Source organism: Sinohyriopsis cumingii, chromosome 16 (genome assembly GCF_028554795.1).
Source record: "Sinohyriopsis cumingii isolate HCF-2022 chromosome 16, ASM2855479v2, whole genome shotgun sequence".
NCBI lineage: Eukaryota > Metazoa > Mollusca > Bivalvia > Unionida > Unionidae > Sinohyriopsis > Sinohyriopsis cumingii.
Window position 1 is genome coordinate 9,484,494 of NC_142976.1, and position 18,940 is coordinate 9,503,433.

An 18,940-nucleotide genomic window follows, 5' to 3' on the forward strand; every position below is an offset into this window, starting at 1 on the left:
TTGACAAGTGTTGAGCGGGAATAGAAGCACCCATGCTCATCATCATATAGACTGTATCTTTTGCATTGCTTACTGGGGATTGTACCACACTTATAGCGCCACCCCGGTATCATGCTGATACGCTCATTGGGTGGTATTTGGATTTAATGTTCGGGTCCGGCAGGGAGGAAGGGATAGAGATAAAAACGTAGCCGCTTGTAACATCCAGGGCTATTTTGGATCTCAGTTTCCGAAAATTAAAAGTGTCTCTTGCCGAATCTTGAATAAAACACTCTGTGCTGTTTATTATAAGAAATGTTTTGTTTTCCTTAAGTGGGCAATAAGTCCTACTTTATTTTAATTCGATTTTCTTTTATGATTTAGAGGCGTTTGAAAGTTTGGGGTTGTATATAAATATGTTAAGTTATGTTCCGCCTTGTGCAGGGAGGGCCTGATGATTTGGGTGTTAGTCACCTTATAGAATTCATTTAGGGCCTTACGTTCTATGTATAATTTAGATGCCGTATTGTGTGGTGGGGCCTGATGGTTATTGGATTTTTGACCACCTTATATTTCTAATTTAGGGTCCTACATAAATAATTTGTGTTTTTAGTATGCTCAATCTTTGCCACTTGTGTGGCTGGGTCTGATGGCTGGGTTTATGCTGCCTTACAACTTCTAATATTTACGGGGCAGATATTTTAAATATATTTATAGTGCATTGAACCACTTCACTTAGTGCTGAAAGGAGAGAGATAGATGTCAGAGGTTGTTAGTAAGTAGTAGACAGAGTTGAATTTATAGGATAAGGACTGATTAAGTTCAATTACCTATGACTCGATTGCAATGCCAGTGTTGGTTTTACTAATATTGTGACTAATTATCTTATATATATATATATATATATATATATATATATATATATATATATATATATATATATATATATATATATATATATATATATATATATATATATATATAGTATGTGATCGGCCGTTGGGTTAGAATAGTTAAAATTTACCTGGCTCATATCTTAAGTTTTACATTGTTTCAGTTATTAACAGGACCTGATGGTTTTGGGTTTTAACCACCTTATATTTATTTAATTTTAATGGTCCACGATTTTCATTAATGACCAATCTTGCCATGCTTAAGTAATAAGTACATATCCTATTTAGTCCGCTTTGTGCTTGATGGCTTGGGCTACTGGCCACCTTATAACTATGAATTTGAAGCCCTATATAATGACAGTCGTTATTAATATTGCCACCTTACGTGGCTGGCCATATCAATCCTGGGCTTAGACTGATTTATTGTGTTTACTTGGGGACTTGCTAATTGCTATTATTTATATTTAGTCCATCATAATGTATATGGTTTATCGCGTCCAAATGGTTTTATTGAATCCAAGTGTTTATCATACCCACCAGAGGCTCGTCCCAAATTTTTATTAGCATTGCCTTACCCTAAGCTATATCTGATTTACCGTATTGCATCATTATTAATATTATTATTTATAGGTGTATAGGTAGTATTCTAGGTCTATTACTACTTGCATTGCTTGGCTAGGCGGGTGTATTGTTATCTTATTTACTATTATAATTTAACTGAGTCCTGTTACCACTGCCATTGTTAAGTCAAACGCTCGCAGCCTCATCATGGCACGGGGTGGGCAGGTCTGTCTCAATCAGTATAGGGTCGGTCGTATGCACAACAGAATAACACCACACCCTATGCGACTGGCCTCCAGCTTTTCCCATACTTGTTGATACATTTGTCCCTCCCCTCCCCCACAAGGCCCCTGCGCTGCATCCAGTCGCCTTTTAGAAGAACTGCCTAGTATATATTAGTTACTACTGCATTGCTTGTTGGATTGAGAGATGATCCTTGATCGTCATATTGATGTTAGCTCAGTCGATAATGATCCTGTTACTACTGCCATTGCAAAGCATGTCGCTGGGGAGGGGGTAGGTCTGTCAAAATAGACATAGGGTCTTGACTTTTATAGTTTACCACTGCATTGGTTGTTGGTTGTCTGAAAGATTGATTTTTCAAAATGAATGGGTTTTAAGTAAGATCAATAAGTGGATGAGATTTTTCCTGTTTACCAAATTTCTTTCAGAAAGTATAATATTTTATTATGTCATATTGATGTTAAGGTTACCGAGAGCTTGGAATTCCAGGTAGGTCGTTGGTGATCCTGTGTTTTCCAGCTTGGGAATAAATATTTCACGTTGTGCACCATATTTGTTCCACACGTTAAATAAATGGTGTAAATGTTCGGGAGTAGGACAATGAGGGGAATTCAAGCACCAAGCCTTATTGTTTGGGAGATATTTTCCAAACCTGCTGGCTAATAATGTATTTCCAGTTTTGATTCTATTGAAAGTTTTCAGGCCATGTTTGTTATCCAGAGTAGGTACTTGTATGCTCCTGGAAACTTCCTTTTGTATATGGTCCTTCCTTTTACTATTATCCAATTCATGTTGCCACTTCCCTATGATTTTCTTACTGCCTAGGCCTTAGATTTCTTTAGTGCTGTACCGGAGTGTGGTAGGGTAAGATTCTTGAAGTTTATTTTTGACTGTTTGGTCCGCTTTTTCATTTTCTGGGATGTTGATGTGAGATGGTACCCACATAAATTTGATCTTCCTGTTATTGTGTTCCATGTGTCTCAGTAACATGTTGAACTCTTTATTGAAGTTTTCACAGCTGGTAGAGATGCCGGGTTCTAGTGATTTTAAGACAATAAGTGAGTCACTGATAATTATTGCTTTGCGGATGTTTGTGGATTGCACCCATTTAATGGCTTCAATTATGGCCCGGAACTCTGTATAGATAGAGCAGCTATCTGGGAGTCTGGCTCCAAGCTCTGTTTTCCTCCGGTGGTACTATAGCAGCCGTTCTGATAGGATCGTTTGATTTTGATCCCTTGGTATAGATCTTAGTGTAATCGTGATACAATTTTTCAAATGGTTGTGGATCTTATCTCTAACGGTTTTTCTTTTTTTGGTCCAAGCATTGATGCGGTTAATTTGATATGCGGTATGTTATATGTCCATGGTATGGTATTAGGGTATTTGATTTGTTCAGCCTGTATGTTTGAGATTTCAAGGTTTTTGATTAAGTCATGAATCTTCTTTCCTCCTGGTGGATCCGGGATTAACTTACGGCTGAAGGGGACATTACATCTTCCTAAACATAATTTAGTTGTATGATTATCTTCATGGACCGATATTCTTGTCGCGTATCTTGATAATATTTCATCCCTTTTGAGCTTAAGTAGAGGTTCTCCTGCTAGGATCTGTAATTCTTCTTTGGAGGTATTTCTGTGCGCTCCTGTACATATGAGTAGGGCCTCTATACAGATCACTAATAAGATCCAAAGAAGATTTACAGATCCTAACAGGAGAACCTCCGCTTCGGCTAAAATGTCCTTATTACCTTTCAAGCCTTATAGTTACCTAAATATTTGGATAATGATATGTAAGGTATATCGAGAAATTTAGTTAAATTTAGTTAATTTTATTGAGATATTTTTCTAATAGTTCAGATAAAAGTCTAAAACTAGGTTGGGTTGGAGTTAAGCTATTCTGAATAATGTTTTTGATACCTAATATACATTCGCCGATGATTTAAACGGAATGCTTAATGGGAAATAGTCTATTATTCTGATATTATCACTGCGTTGATCTTGTTTACTGTCCTCATTAAATATAGTGCTACTTGGTGCACAGTTATTTTGGATAATGTGGGTATAGGTTCCTGGCATTTATTGGCATCGCTAACTCTTGTTATGGATTCTTGATTAAGGGTATCTATGCAATCCTGTTTTCTATTAGCATTGCTTGTTTCCCTATCATTTCCCTGTTTCTTGGTTGCATTGCTATGATTATTGTCGTATTATTTATCAGTAAAATCTATTTGTATGATAGGTAAATGGGGTTCTTTGCTAGGTCTCATGGGTGGCGATGCAGTGGTTTGAGGTGTCTTTCCTTGCTTGAGTTACCTCACTGCGGATTTCGCCTTTTGGTACAATAAGTGGTCCGTCTCCATGAGATGGATAATTTCATTTCCTCTGGTGGTGTATATACACTCATCTGATTTGGGGCGGTGCAGTTCTCGGCAGTTTGCGCATCGTATTCCTTGATATGTGGCCGTTACAAGTGTTGCACCTTGTTTTGTAAGAGCATGTTCTGGTGTGGTGACCCATGACTTACAGCTGCTACAAAATCTGGGTTTGTTAATGTAATCATTCAGTTTGTAGTAGTGTCCATTAGTACCTAATCTAACAAGCAGAGGTGGGGTTGATAGGAATTCAACAAGTACTGCTGACGTTTCTTGTCCATGGTTGTTCTTCAGTCTGAATGACGTATTTATGTTGGTTCCTTGTTGTATCAGTTCTTCCGTGATTTCAGCATTACTCATTTGATTGTTTCTTCTACTTAACTTAAAACCATTTTCTAGGTGTAAGTCGTTGCAGTTTTCTTCGAGGATGTCGCTCGACTTGTTTCGGTTCTGTTAAGATTGTCATTTTCGTTCTGGCTGTTATTATTTGCCCTGGTGATAAGAGAGGTGTGCTTGGTCACTGACACCTTTATGAGGTCAATTCAGTCAATTTCCATGTTTTTGTCGACTTGTTGAAGCGTGCTACACCATACTATGATGTAGTGTGTTTTTGGCCGTATTAATTGGAATTCCCGTCCATGTACTTTTATCAGTGCATCAGCAATACTCCTAGTGCTAAGGTTGAGCCCCTTGGTATTACCACTGGTGATAAAAAGAGTATGTTCTCTTGAATGGTATTTCCGGGTCTGTTATTTGTGATTCTTTGGTGTCTGTGCATTTTCATTTCCATTGGCTTCTTGAAAAGGACGGTTAAAGTGTTTGTTTTTTGTTTCATCGATTCACTGCGCAAAGAAGCTAGCGCACCTATATAGGATATGCGACGTCAAAGGTAGCTCTCTTCTGATTGGAAGACAAACTTTGCCATGTGACTGAATTTTGTGAGGCGTGGTTGGATTGGTGATAGAGGTCAATACGTTTGATCCGCTCATCAACTATAAATACCGCTGCTCACCTCATTCTCTTTACCTGTTCTCGTTACAAGATATGGACTAACGTAGAGTCGTCTCCCTATTATCGTCGCTGCTGCTCAATCCTAACTGCCCCATGTATGTCAAATCATCATGGGCCATCACGAAGATTATATATACGGCAATTGGGAAACGAAGGATCTATGTGGAGAGGCAAGGCTGTCTGAAGCGAATCTTAATCTACGGTCCGGATGTCAGACGAAGTTTGAGGAAGAGAAAAAGACCCGTGCGATGTTTTGTATGTTAACTCAATGGTGTTAACAGAAATTCCAAAGGTTCTTTTCAGGACCACTCCATTGCCTCAAAAAGATTTATATTCTCTTGCCCTAAATTTTATTTTTCTTTCTGTTGTATTGATTTTTGTATGTTTTTATGTGTATGTCTATGTCTGTCTCTGTTTCTATTGTGTTTATCCATATATAACCCTTGACCCTATATAGGTTCTATACATTTTCATTTGACCCTGGACAGTCCCAATCCATTTTGACCCTATACAGTCCCAATCCAATCCATTTTGACCCTAGGTGCAAACCCCCCCCCCCCAATTTGACATAGATGTCAACGTGACCCTAGGGTATCCCCATATAATACTTCTTTAACATATCTCAGATGATGCCGAGGCGCATGAGGTTGCACAGGACGTCGGAAATGCAGACTTGACTGAATCATGTGGTGATACGATGGCAAACGAAACTGAGGAGCCGTTTTATACGAGACCTCGCCGAGAACGACGTGTTCCAAATTGGATGGATGATAATGTCCTCATTTACATACTTGAAATGTCTTGCAAATTAATCGCTCTATCATGTTTCCAATCATTGTGAATTAATGCATCGTGTTAAAACGTTCTGATAAATTGATGATTTGATGGATGATTTATTCCATTATTAAAAGTTGTTTTATTATGTTTTTTGTTCTTGTTTTAAGAGTCTAACCAAATTTCTGTTGAAGTTCGGATTAAGTACGCTTTAGCTAGCTTTGGTCTATCAAGGCTTTGCCACATCTTGTCAAATAATTCTGAAAATTCCAGTGTGCGACTGAAGAGTTCGTATGGAACTAAGTTTCATATTAGGTAACGTAAGTGTATCCTAACTGGTGGCTACAGGATGTAATTCGTATCCTGTACTAAGGAGGCTTAGTTTGGGAAGGTTCGCTGTTTCTCAAATTGTATTTGGGGACAGAGAGAATGTTCTGTTTAGTGTCCAGCCAAGTTTGATTTCTAAGCCGTGAGACAAATATTTTTTAATTTTTGTTTAATCGTTCTAGATTGCGATCGCTCCTTATCTCCAAGTCTATTCAATTTCATTGTTACAATAATCGAATAATTCTGCTATAATATTTTTTGTGGAGGGACCTCAAGTGCATTATTAAATAAATTATTATCATCGAAATCAAAGCGAATACTACTACTACTACTACTACTACTAATAATAATAATAATAACGATTTTATTTAAAGAAGGTGACAATTACAATTAGTTGCATGGAACTAATTCTCCTGGTGCTGTACTATTATTTGCATATTCTCATTCATGTACATGTTCATAGTTACAGAGAGAGAGAGAGAGACAAACACACACACACACACACACACACACACAAATAACATTAATAATAAGCTATATTTATATATGGACATAATAAACAGAAAATTTAAATGAACTTACTGCAACTAGGTACATTGTGTATATGCATTACTAAATTAGTGAGACAACAAACTGGAAGGTTAATTTATACTTAGAACGTATTTGTCAAATCGGACAGGTTAGTGAATTTATACTTAGAATGCATTTCTCAAAGCGGAGAGGTTAGTGAATTTATACTTAGAATGCATTTGTCAAATCGGACAGGTTAGTGAAGTTATACTTAGAATGCATTTGTCAAATCGGATAGGTTAGTGAATTTATACTTAGAATGCATTTGTCAAATCGGACAGGTTAGTGAATTTATACTTAGAATGCATTTGTCAAATCGGACAGGTTAGTGAATTTATACTTAGAATGCATTTGTCAAATCGGACAGGTTAGTGAATTTATACTTAGAATGCATTTGTCAAATCTGACAGGTTAGTGAATTTATACTTAGAAAACATTTGTCAAATCGGACAGGTTAGTGAATTTATACTTAGAATGCATTTGTCAAATAGGACAGGTTAGTGAACTTATACTTAGAATGCATTTGTCAAATCGGACAGGTTCCACTTTTCATCCATTAAATTAGATTATCATTAAACACATTTATATTTTTACTTTCTCTAAATTCCTTTGGGATTTTGTCCCAAATTAGTGATCCTGAAAATTGAAAACTTTTCTTAAAGAGTTCTTTATTTGGGTTTTGGATGAAAAGGTGGTTAGCTGAAATTGATCTTAAATTGGGATTGTTGCCTTGTTTTCTAGCATCAAATAGTTCATTCAGATATAATGGGTCCATATTGTTTGAAACTTTGTGCATAAGCCTAGCTTTTCTCAAAAATATTTGTTCACTTACTGTTAACATTTTAATAAAATCCATTGCATTTGAGATGTATCAGCATTATCTAAGATGAGTCTTAAAGCTCTTTTTTTGCAAGCGGAATAATTTGTAAATATTCTTGTCAGAAGTATTTCTCTAGATAATATTATATTAATCTAGGTATGGTTGTATATAGCATTTGTAGTATATTATCCTAAGTTTAGTTTATTGATACGACCTTTTTTACCCTAAATAACTACAGACATGATTCGTCATCATCATCTATATTTCCTTCCATATAATATTCCATGATATAACAATAAATCATCGGAAAAGAAATAATAAATAAGTACCAAAAAATAAATTGGATATTAGAATACAAATTCTTACAGTTTCTTAAGTAACTTAAGTTTTAAATTGTTATTTTTCTATTCTGGTCTCTTTTGTTTCCTAGTGGTCATTAATATTTTAGTCTTATCTGTGTAAATGTTCATGCCATTTTCCATACACCATGTAATATATTCAAAGTAATGCAATCTGACGGGAGACCTCAAAAGTTCTGATTTTGGCTGTTTTAAATCAGATAGTATGGTATCATCTGCATATAAGTCCGTAACCTATTTTCAGTAGCAGATGATTTATGAAAATGAGAAAGAGGAGTGGGTCTATGCTTGATCCCTTCGGTACGCCACATGTTACTGGTTATTCTTTAGAAAAACTGCCATTTATTTTGACACAATTTTCTCATTGTTAGATTTGATATAAGCCAGTCAATCGTTAAATTGTCACATCGATACATGATTCTTTTTTGTTGATACGAATATCATGATCAAAAAGATCGAAAGCTTTTCAAGATCATTTTATATGGATCTATCTAATTTTCCTGGTTCTAAGGCAGCAATCCATCTATCTATCATGGAGAACAAGGGTGTCTCACAGTATACGTACGGTTTTGAAAAAATATTTGGTACAGACTAGATTTCTAGTAAACTGTATTAAAGCTTTATTCATCAAAGAATATGGTTATCTTCTTTGTCAGCAACATGGACAATCTGTAGGTAAATTCAGTGAAAAAAATGAAAAGCACTAATACACACCAGCAAAACATTAACATTAAAACTTTCTAATTTTATAAAAGTAGTTAATAGCTAAGTATAGGAAGTAAATTATCTTTCTATGCACAGAGTCTATTCTTTAGCATAAGAAGTGGTTTTTATATTTGTGTGTGTGTGTGTGTTGAAAAATTACAGATTAAGATAAATTCACAAATGTCGTAGCATTACTTAGTTCATGTTAGGCTTGGGTAATATATAGCTTAAACAACCGTTATCAAATTAAGTTTTATGTGTGTTTTTGCGTAATGTTTTAGTGATATTCCATGTTGTTGCTGTCTTTGTTAGTTTGGATGTTTTGAATAATATTGAGTACATGGGTTCATAGCAAAAACATAATCATCTTCAAAACACAAGTATTCTAAAAGTCAAAGTTATGCCCTAAGTGTGTGCTAAACTGTTAATGTTTTTGGTGATGGTTTCAATTTCTTAGAACGTTGAAGAACTTCAGAATTCATCAAATTATTATCTTGTTTATGAGTCCAAGATTGGGCAGAACTTGGTCTCAGAAGTTGAATAATTTTGTGATTGCTTGTCGAGTTTGAAAAATGGTTATGTTTTGGCGGTCAAACCCTGTCTTCCATCTTACTGTTGATTTACATCATAATGATGTAAATTCTTCATCGGAAGTAAACCTATGTGCATCGTCAATGGATATAGATACAAAACATACTTTAGTTAGATCGAAATACTCAATCTTTCAATGAAAAATCATAATTAAATGTAATACGTGTATTGTTAAAAATAGACTTATGGAATTCTTTGTTACTGTCTATTTATATATCAGTTTTAAATTAAGAAATTTTTTGGAATGTAATTATAATTTGCACGAAACTGACCTGTACACATATTCTGCACATGACAGCGGGTGAAGCCGGTTGCGTCTGCTTTAACACGTCTGATTATTGTTACACTGTTCTGCATGACAAGGGAGTCCATATACAAGATGGACAGACCAGTCTCCAGTTTGAAGTCAAGGCCTGTAGCGACGTTCACTTGCTGCTCATGACGTCATGTACAGACGAAAATAACGGACTGTACGAGATTGTCATAGGTAAGCTGTAGACAAAAAACAACATTCTCAGGTCAAACCCATTTGTAATTTAAGCTGGCACTTTTGAGAATTATGTATGTACATTACATTGATAGAAGCAGCAGTTATTTTCAATATTGTATGATTACTGATTAACAAAGTTTGGGATATTTCACACTTAATGTTAGATAACAATCATAGTGGAAAGGGATAACAAGTATCACTAAAATAATCGGGCCCAATCAGGAAAGGGACAAACGGTATCGCTACAATAACTAAGTCAGTCTGTTCTTATAATGTCCTATTGTTGTTCTCAGGAAATCATTAGCACTTTCCTCTTCTATTTTGAAGATGATTTCCTAACCATGAAAATGTTGTATGCCTCCAACATAAACGCATTAGCTTTTATTATTAAGCATCCTTGGTACATTCATAGTGATGCTTTTGTGCGTGTAAATAAACAACTCGATTTGTTCCGAGCATATAATAATAATGCAATATTTTTCTTTAGATTTAGACAATATTTCTGTTTTACAAATACATCTGTTTTGCACCAAAAATTGTAATATACCTGTATATGTTTGCATATGCTTGAAATTTCATATTGATGCATGAAACAGCATGACTGCATAGATACTTCTCTAATGTGATTTCTGTACACTTAGGTTCATGCTACAGGGCAAAGAGAGTACATGTGGGTGGTTTGGGTCTTTCAGTTTAAATTAACCATGATAAGAGTGTCATGCTCTGGAATCATAACTGGTGTAATGGTCTGATATTTCCAAACCATTTCTACATAAACGGGAGTTAATTTGTACGTTGAATATGACGTATAGAACTATGATAAGGCATACATTGTGGATTGTTGTTTTGTGAGGAATATACTAAACATGTGGCTCTGAAATACTCGAGTTTTATAATGCACCATTCTTAACGGTCTAACTATCTTATATCAATTTGGAATCAACGTTCAAATGAGTTCATGACACTAATTTTGATTTTAAATTGAGTATGCCAATGTTTATGGAATTATTGTATGTGGAGTTTTGTATATGCCACAGTCGCCCACGGATGTCAAAATTTTCCAGATTTGACTTAGAGTGCACATTGGTGATATGCCACAATGTCTGACGGATGTCAAAATTTTCCATATTTGACTTGGAGTGCACATTGGTGATATACTTTATCCGGATATACAAGAACTAACATTTTTAACAATTTGGGGACATCTTAATTTTGTAAAGCAATAACTTGGATGGAGAGTGTGGCGAGAAATGTTAATCTTTTTTCCATTTAAAAATTGTAAAGATTGAAATATATATTAAAATTGAATACGATTTCTCTCAACAAACGAAATACCAATTTATTGTTAAAAATTTATTCTATAAAGAAGAAATTATAGCAAGTGAGTCCTTAGTTTTGAACCTTAAATATGACACCTATGACATTCTGTAGGACTCCAATTAGATATTATGGTGTAAGATAAATCGTCCTCTACAGCAAACCACACTGTAACAAATGCAATTTGTTTTACAGTATTACTTCATTCATTGTTGCTACATGTATATAGAAAAAGTAATATTATTATCCAGATTTATATATTGTCAATGTATTCGTACATTAATCAAGCCATTCAGCTGTAAATGCATCCTACTGCATCTCCTTTGCTAATAGGACCATTAAAATATTTAATTTGCTCTTAATAAAATGCCACATTAAAGTATAAACGTAAAATCTCCATTTCAGACTCTTTTCTTTAGTGTAGGATGACAACGTAAGAAAAAGGTGTGATTTGGTCAGTTCTGGAAAGCAAACAGGTTCCAGAAAAGCACTTGTTCAAAACAGTTTTGTTATTTAATACCAATGCAACTATTTCCAGAAGATGCCACATAACTAATAATGTTCCTTTGTTAAGTGTTTTGTTAAAGTTGAAGATTAATACAAGTATAACATGCAACATTAGAACTAACTGAATGGAGTTGATCCAAAATTGTACTGAAAAGGGATTATATAACGTACTACAATTAGCCTAGTGATGCCTAGCAGTAAAATTTATAACCCGTCCAAAACGAATTTAGCATTTTCCATTAAAAATATTGTTTCACACCTCTTGGGACTTCTCAAATTAACCGAAGATGCGGGTATGTGAGAAAGCTTTCAGTAGATTCCCGTGTTTCGATGGTTCTCACCAAGGTTTTTCCTGGGTTATTTCTCCACCAGTTATACTAGCTGATATGTATAATCTATCTGGAGCTGACAAATGGCGTTTAAGCAAACCAAGTGAATTGTGAATAGATAATGTCACCTAAAACCATAATAGGGGTTCGCCCCATGATGTCTTAAAAAATGTTAATTTAATTACTCAATGCAGACCAACCAGACCAACAACAGAGCTCTGTTTGTACACTATTAAAAGACTAAACGACCAGTCATGTTTATTTTGGTGTATAATCGTATATTAAAAAGACACAAGTACATTAAAAAACAAAATTTATAAAGTACTGGAACAGCAAAATGTGTTCTAGAAATTTACAAATTAATAAATGGTGAAGAGGGTACATCGATTAATCAGCACGGCTCAGTGGCATATGTGTAAAGCATATGATTACAGAGAGAAAGATCAGTGTTTTCAATCTCGTTGGAGGAAAAATATTTATCTCAGTGTGGTATATTTCTTAATGGTCATAAAATAAATGAACCATACTACATGAGACCTGTTAGAGTACCTGATGTAGAATGACATGCTAATTAAGTATTAATTACATTTCCGCATGATGATCATGCTGAATGCAAGTGGAATTGTGATTTATACTTTCAAAATAGAGATCATTATTGATTCATGATATGTACAGTTATGTGAGTACGCTGTTCAACAAAACATTTACATGACATTCAGTAAGGATTTCATAGTCGGATAATTTTTAAAGACGAAAAATAGGTAACAGTTGTTGTTGTTATTGTTGTTGTTATAGGGTTTAACGCCATTTTTCAGCACAAGATAGGCTATACATGGCGGCCAGTATTAATGGTGGAGGAAGAACCCGGGAAAACCCCGGAAAGAACCACCGACCCACGAGAAGCTACCGGCAAGCTTTCTCACATATCCACATTGGCCGAGCCCGAGACTCGAACCTACGCAGACAGAGGTGAGATGGCAGTGATCCGTGACGGAGAGCGCTTTAGACCACTCGGCCACTCGGGGCCCCAGATAACAGTTAAAATCATAATAATTAATGAGGATAAATATACAGACATAGCGAAAGTTTTGCAAATATGCAGTCTAAGTATTTGAGAAATGTCAAGACGACGAAGCATATGCAAACAATAACGGAAAAAGAAAAAAAATCTTCAGATGTGCTTTCAAAAACCAATAAAATGCATACGCAGAAGAATGTGAGATTGGTAATGAACAATGTTTATTCAATCGCCAAGGATATTAGAAACAGATGAATTAACTCGGATCAGACAATTTATAGAATCAAAATAAACAAAGTAGTATTGTTCATGTATGGTGACAAACTTTTCTTTTCGTTTTTCGTTAAGCGTTGGTACATTTTGTTTGTTTTAGATTATGTAAAGTCACTCTTTGCAAATCACCCAGAATGAGATTATTTTAAGGAAATATAGCATGTTTGGTATTGCTGTAATACACAACCAAATAGACCAACATTGTCTCTAAACTATCTCATTCCACTGTTGTGTTTTTCCACCAATAACCCATACAGATATTTCAATATGTCTACAACTACCATTGCGTTCGGTAAGGTCAGCAGTTGCTTTCGTTTTCACATGGTCAAGAATTTCCACGTTTATCAATCAGGAACAAAATATTACTACTCCGATAGACATCAACCAAATCCTTTAACCACTTATCTAAATTTATCGTTGCAATTTATCACAATGAACTGTGCAATATCCGGGTAACCCTTGTCTATTGTAAGTGATGAAGTACAGAAAAATTGTATAGACAAAGCTAGTAATAAAAATATGTTTGTATTCAGTCTCTATCAGATTAAGTGCAGGCTTTATATTTCGACATTCTGTAAATCAATATATATCATCACGTTATGGGTCCCTTTATTTTCTTACGTCGGGAAGAAGGGTTTTATTCGTTTCGAACACTAGTAATTTTATATTATTCTTTTGAATGCTTGCCAGAACATCAGACAGAAAATAAATATACATTTTATGGCATCCACATTGTTATTTGTTGATATTTGGACGTGGATGCATTTTTGGATTATGGTAAATTGTGACCACTACAAATGAAGCCAAATACAACATTTGTCAGTTTAGGTATTGTCAATATTTATGTTTCTGATTTTAAATACAGCATTGTTATGTGCAATATAAAATTAAATAATTATTTAGCCTTATTAAGATTAGCTTCTGGTTATCTTTAACGTCTAACGAGTATGCAAAACTTATTTTTAAACAGCTGATTAGATTTTTTAAAATCAAATATAAGGTAAAAAGATGATTCAGATTCAATATGCAAGTTGTCTAGCCTGCTTTTTTATTTGAATGACATATTGCGCAACAAAACGTACTGTGAGTAACCTGTTGTGAACAAAATGCGATTGAGCATAATTTGGATCACAAATACCAACTAATGTATTAGGTGTAGCTTCACAATTAAGATAGGTCTAACAAGCCTAGCCTTGATACCTAACTACTAACAGCCCTGTTCTGATTATGCACACTCTTTACGGTTCTTCTTTTTTCATTTTCATTGAGTTCTTTCCTATTTCCTCTGAAGGTTTTGAGCTGTTGCATTTTTAAGATTTTACAATTGATTGCTGAGCCCCGCAGGCCTCAAGTATACGTGGCATGTCATTCTGCGTGACTGTACCATTTACTTGTGTAGTTTAGTGCCAATTAGTCGATGTCAAATTAAAATTCTGATGAAATTATATCTTCTAAATCTGTATATCTATACAAAGTGAAAGATGTAATGCATTTTACTTCATCCTTGTCGTCTAGGCGTTCTCTCCTGGTCAACTAATTTTGGTTAAGGTTGTTGTATTTTTTTTGTAATGTATCATTTAATGGATGTGGTACAATTACTCTTGATAAAAGGTTTATGCATATCAAATGTGAAGTTGGTGGTGCAGTTTCTATACCTTCTTTGTATGAAGTTTGAGAGAAGTTAAATTGTCCTCGTGATTACATAACATATATGCAATTTTCTTTGCGTTTGATTTTGTTCAAAAATCTCATAGAGTAGATTGTAGTCGTTGTATTCTATCTTGGCTTTGTTTGGTTCTCTTAATATGTAGTTTGGATTAGCTTCATTATTTTAGTTTGCATATTTTCTAATTTGTTCACTGCTAGGGCGTAGCATACATTTTAGTTGCATTATCACACGTTCTACTTGTACCATTTTATTAATTGCTGATGATCTTTTTGTTATATTTTCCTTTTCCTTTTTATTTTATTATTATCACATATTCAGATATCATGACATCTTTTGTTCATAATTTTGATATATTGTCTTACTTGTATGCTCCAGCTGGATTCATGAACGTTGATTTATGATGAGTGTTATTGTAGCCATCACTTAAATTTGGTAAAGAGTCAGCCACATGTTTCTGGTATTATTTTCTGTAAAAGACTTTTACATTTTAGTCTTTAAGATTCCATTTAATCTTTCATCGATATTTTCTTTTCTGCATGAGTAAGTTATAAGGTATTAAGCGATCTCTGTTTCAAGCAAATCCGTAACATTTTGTTCTACAACTCTTTTCCTTCGTGCGGCTGCTTTTGGAGAGTTTTCTCTCTTTCTAGATGTCTCAAAAAGCATCATCTATGTCACATTACCATTTTCCCCACTTTTTTCAGTCCAAGTTTATTTTGAGAAAGTATCCAACACGTTCAAAATATATTTAGATCTATCGATTGATGTTTCATATCATTATAATATCCACCTCCGACTGGTCATGTACTGGATGAACATAAACTTTGCTATAGGGAAGTCTTTATTTGCTTGTTTATGAAATGTGCTGTTAGATTGCATGGTTAACCGTTCGTTGAATTATGTGTAATGTTTTGTTTCGTAGGCCCGTTTTACATGTTTCCACAGTTGAGTAATCTTCATGTAAGCAACTGGATTTTCAGGTTAAATACAGTTTTTGGAAAATCATTGAAAGCGAAATAAAAGCATCTAACAAATATTTTACGATAAATAAATAACTTTTAATTGATACCAAAAGGCAGTATGGAGGCGGTCTGAAATAAATACGATTGTTTTGTATAATTCACAAAGTTACTTCAAATCTTTTAAGATATGAATGATTTCGGATTATTTCGAATTTAGAATTTCCTCTACTTGAGTCAATAACAGCTATTGTAAATCCATTTTTTTTATAAATCGAACTGCGTTTTCTGTAATTTATCTCTATGTTTATGGTGAATAATGAGAATGAACTTGAGAGTGTTACAAGATCTTCATCCTATTGGGTAAATTTAGTCACACTGATGTATGCATTTAAGAACTTGACATACGCAAATCATTCTCTCTTTATATTCTACTGTTTTAACAATTTTGCTGTCATGGCTGATGCTGCTTATTTCAAAATTATCATCAACGAAAGTAATATGCAAATCTGAATCTTTTCTGAAACATTGTATTACAAACGTTGTATAATACGTTTTTTCATGTTTTGTATCTACAACTGAATACTACTATTCTCTTGAATGTTGCTCTTCAGGACATCTAGGTTTTATCCAGTCCATATCAGTAATGAAGTGGGCATTATCTTTAAAGAGAGAGAGAGAGAGAGAGAGAGAGAATTTAGGTATATTGCACTAATTGAGTAAATAAGCTGTTATGATTTGTCCTAGAGATTTACTAAGCCGTGAAGTATGTCACTTGCGTTACAAATAAAGCACCATAAAGTCTAAACAAAAAATAGAATGTTTACTGAGCTCAGCGTCTGTGTTTTACGTACGACAAAGCCAGTAGGTGTAATTTGGCGGTTTTTGGAAAGGAAAATTGAACGAAATATTCCATTTATTTTATATAGATTATAGATGCGCTTATTTCCAGACAATAATATATTAGCATATGCTGATATTTGTACTTATTGCGTCCAAGTTAGTGCTTAATATAAGTAAGATCTTCCTGATGCATCTGCACTTATAGCGTAATACACAGCATTTCATTAAAATTGTGAAAACAAATTAAGGAAATATGTAAGGAATTTGATTAGTGTTGTGATATCTTTCAGCAAGTATAAATATAAGCCTGTAATGAAAACGTCAGCATTTTTATTTTCTCTCTACTTTATTGCACAGGTGGATGGTCTAATACAATGTCTTCAATAAGGATAGCTAATCAACAAAATTCCCATAACGTTACTGTCAACCACACCGTTGAACCGTTAAACTGTTCTGAAATGAATTACTTTTGGATAGATTGGAAAGATAATGTCATCCGAGTAGGAAATGGTTCTGATGTTGGGTCTAACCAATTCATGCAACTAAATGGTTCGGGAAATATGACGATACAATATCTGGCCATATCTACATGGAATCATACAGGATATTGGAAGTTTAACGCTTGTAAGGAACATTTTTTTTTCTCTCAAAGAATTTAAAGTAATAGTTCAATTTTAAATTTAATTTATCTGGTGCCTACATACATGTTCTGTACATTTGAAAACTAATTCTTTTATAAATAATCTCCATATATAATGAAAATATAAACTTTCTTCCTGCCATACTTCCAAGGAATAAACTGTTGATTATCATTTCATATCCTTTGAATATCACTGTTAGAGAAAATTAAGCAAGATACGCTAGAAGCATATAATTAAAACAAAGTAATTTTAAAGAATTATTACATTATAATATTGCATTTATTGCCAGCTAAATGTACTTTGAATGAGAGCGCTGCCATCCAGACAGGTGATAATAACTATACCGACATACAAAAGGCAGCTCAGAAAACGGGAAATACGGTGACATCTACTGCAAATAGCAGAAATACTCAAGGCATAGTACCGTCAACTCCACCAGTGGAGACGACTGAAGCAATCCCAGCAAATAATTCGACATGTTCGTGTCCTTGCCATCTTCGCGTCAACCAGACTGAAACTGAAAGAGTGATGCAGCTGAAAACTGCAGTAGAACTGGTATACAATATCGATGTTCTTGAACTATCCATAACTTCATCATTCACATCGTTACTTGAATTATTACATCAGATGTGGTGATAATTGCTTACCTTCACTTTAAATTAGAATATGATAACATGATACCACACTTAAATATCATTTGTTGTTGTTGTTGTTGTTGTTGTTGTTGTTGTTTTTTTGTTGTTGTTGAGAAATATGTGTTAAATAATAATATTATAAAATTCAATAGTTTAAGGTTGTTCACGCTTAACTACATATAGCATACAACTAATACGGTTAAACTCTCCTCCCTCCCCAATATGCATAATGTCTGAATAAAGCAAATGTTTTCGCCTATCGCAAACATAATAAGGACCCGTATGTTCAAGTAGTAACCACGTTGAGACTTCTGTATCACAGTGCGATTTAATACGAAATTTTTTTTTTTGTTGTTGTTGTTTCTAGCGTTAGCAAAAGCCCACGCGAAATTTATAAAAGAATAAACTGTACACTGAGACATTTGATGTCGACACTTGGAAAATATATACTACACTAAACTGATGGACCAGTAATGTTCTAGGGTATTTCTAATTTTCAAATATTTTTTAAAAAGGACAACTAAAAGATAAGCATTAGACTATGAGTAAATTTATCAAACAGAAACTACTGCGAACATTAGATACATAATAGCACAATACAGCAAGATAAATATGGGACAATAAAACTTTTAAAAGGGTTGGTTATGCTTTTAGGAGTTAGTTCCCTTTTAGTGTATACTTATTGGAAAACCTAGCTACCATGTCGTAGCCTCAACTTGATTTCTTGTGGTTGAGGATCGAACTGATCCCATATCATGTAATGGAGCAAAAACAAAATCATCACTAAAGTCAGAAAAACAAACAGTGTAGAAATCTACTACATAAGTATAATCGGGTTGTGAAAGAAGTTTGGCTTATTTTGAATTTATTAAGCCCTTACACGATAAAATAAATTGGCATGGTTACACTAACCTGACCGTGTCCGTCGTGACAGATAACGCGAGACTCTCGCCGTGACCCCTTTTCTATATAAGGCTTGCCAGGCCATATTTTTGGACATTCTACGCTATGCTATTATCAATCAAGTGGTGAAAAATGGCTTCTCGGTGGAA

At 34.3% G+C, this 18,940-nt stretch overlaps 1 protein-coding gene across 1 annotated transcript in view; it reads left to right on the plus strand.

Moving 5' to 3' along the window:
- LOC149779920 (uncharacterized) overlaps positions 1–18,940 on the plus strand; it is a 39,949-nt gene that overhangs the window by 12,613 nt on the left and 8,396 nt on the right. Inside the window, exons 4-6 of the mRNA XM_089936617.1 lie at positions 9,506–9,694; positions 16,970–17,236; positions 17,543–17,808. Of these exons, the coding sequence (XP_089792743.1) occupies positions 9,506–9,694; positions 16,970–17,236; positions 17,543–17,808 (722 nt within the window). The remainder of the gene's footprint in view (positions 1–9,505; positions 9,695–16,969; positions 17,237–17,542; positions 17,809–18,940) is intronic.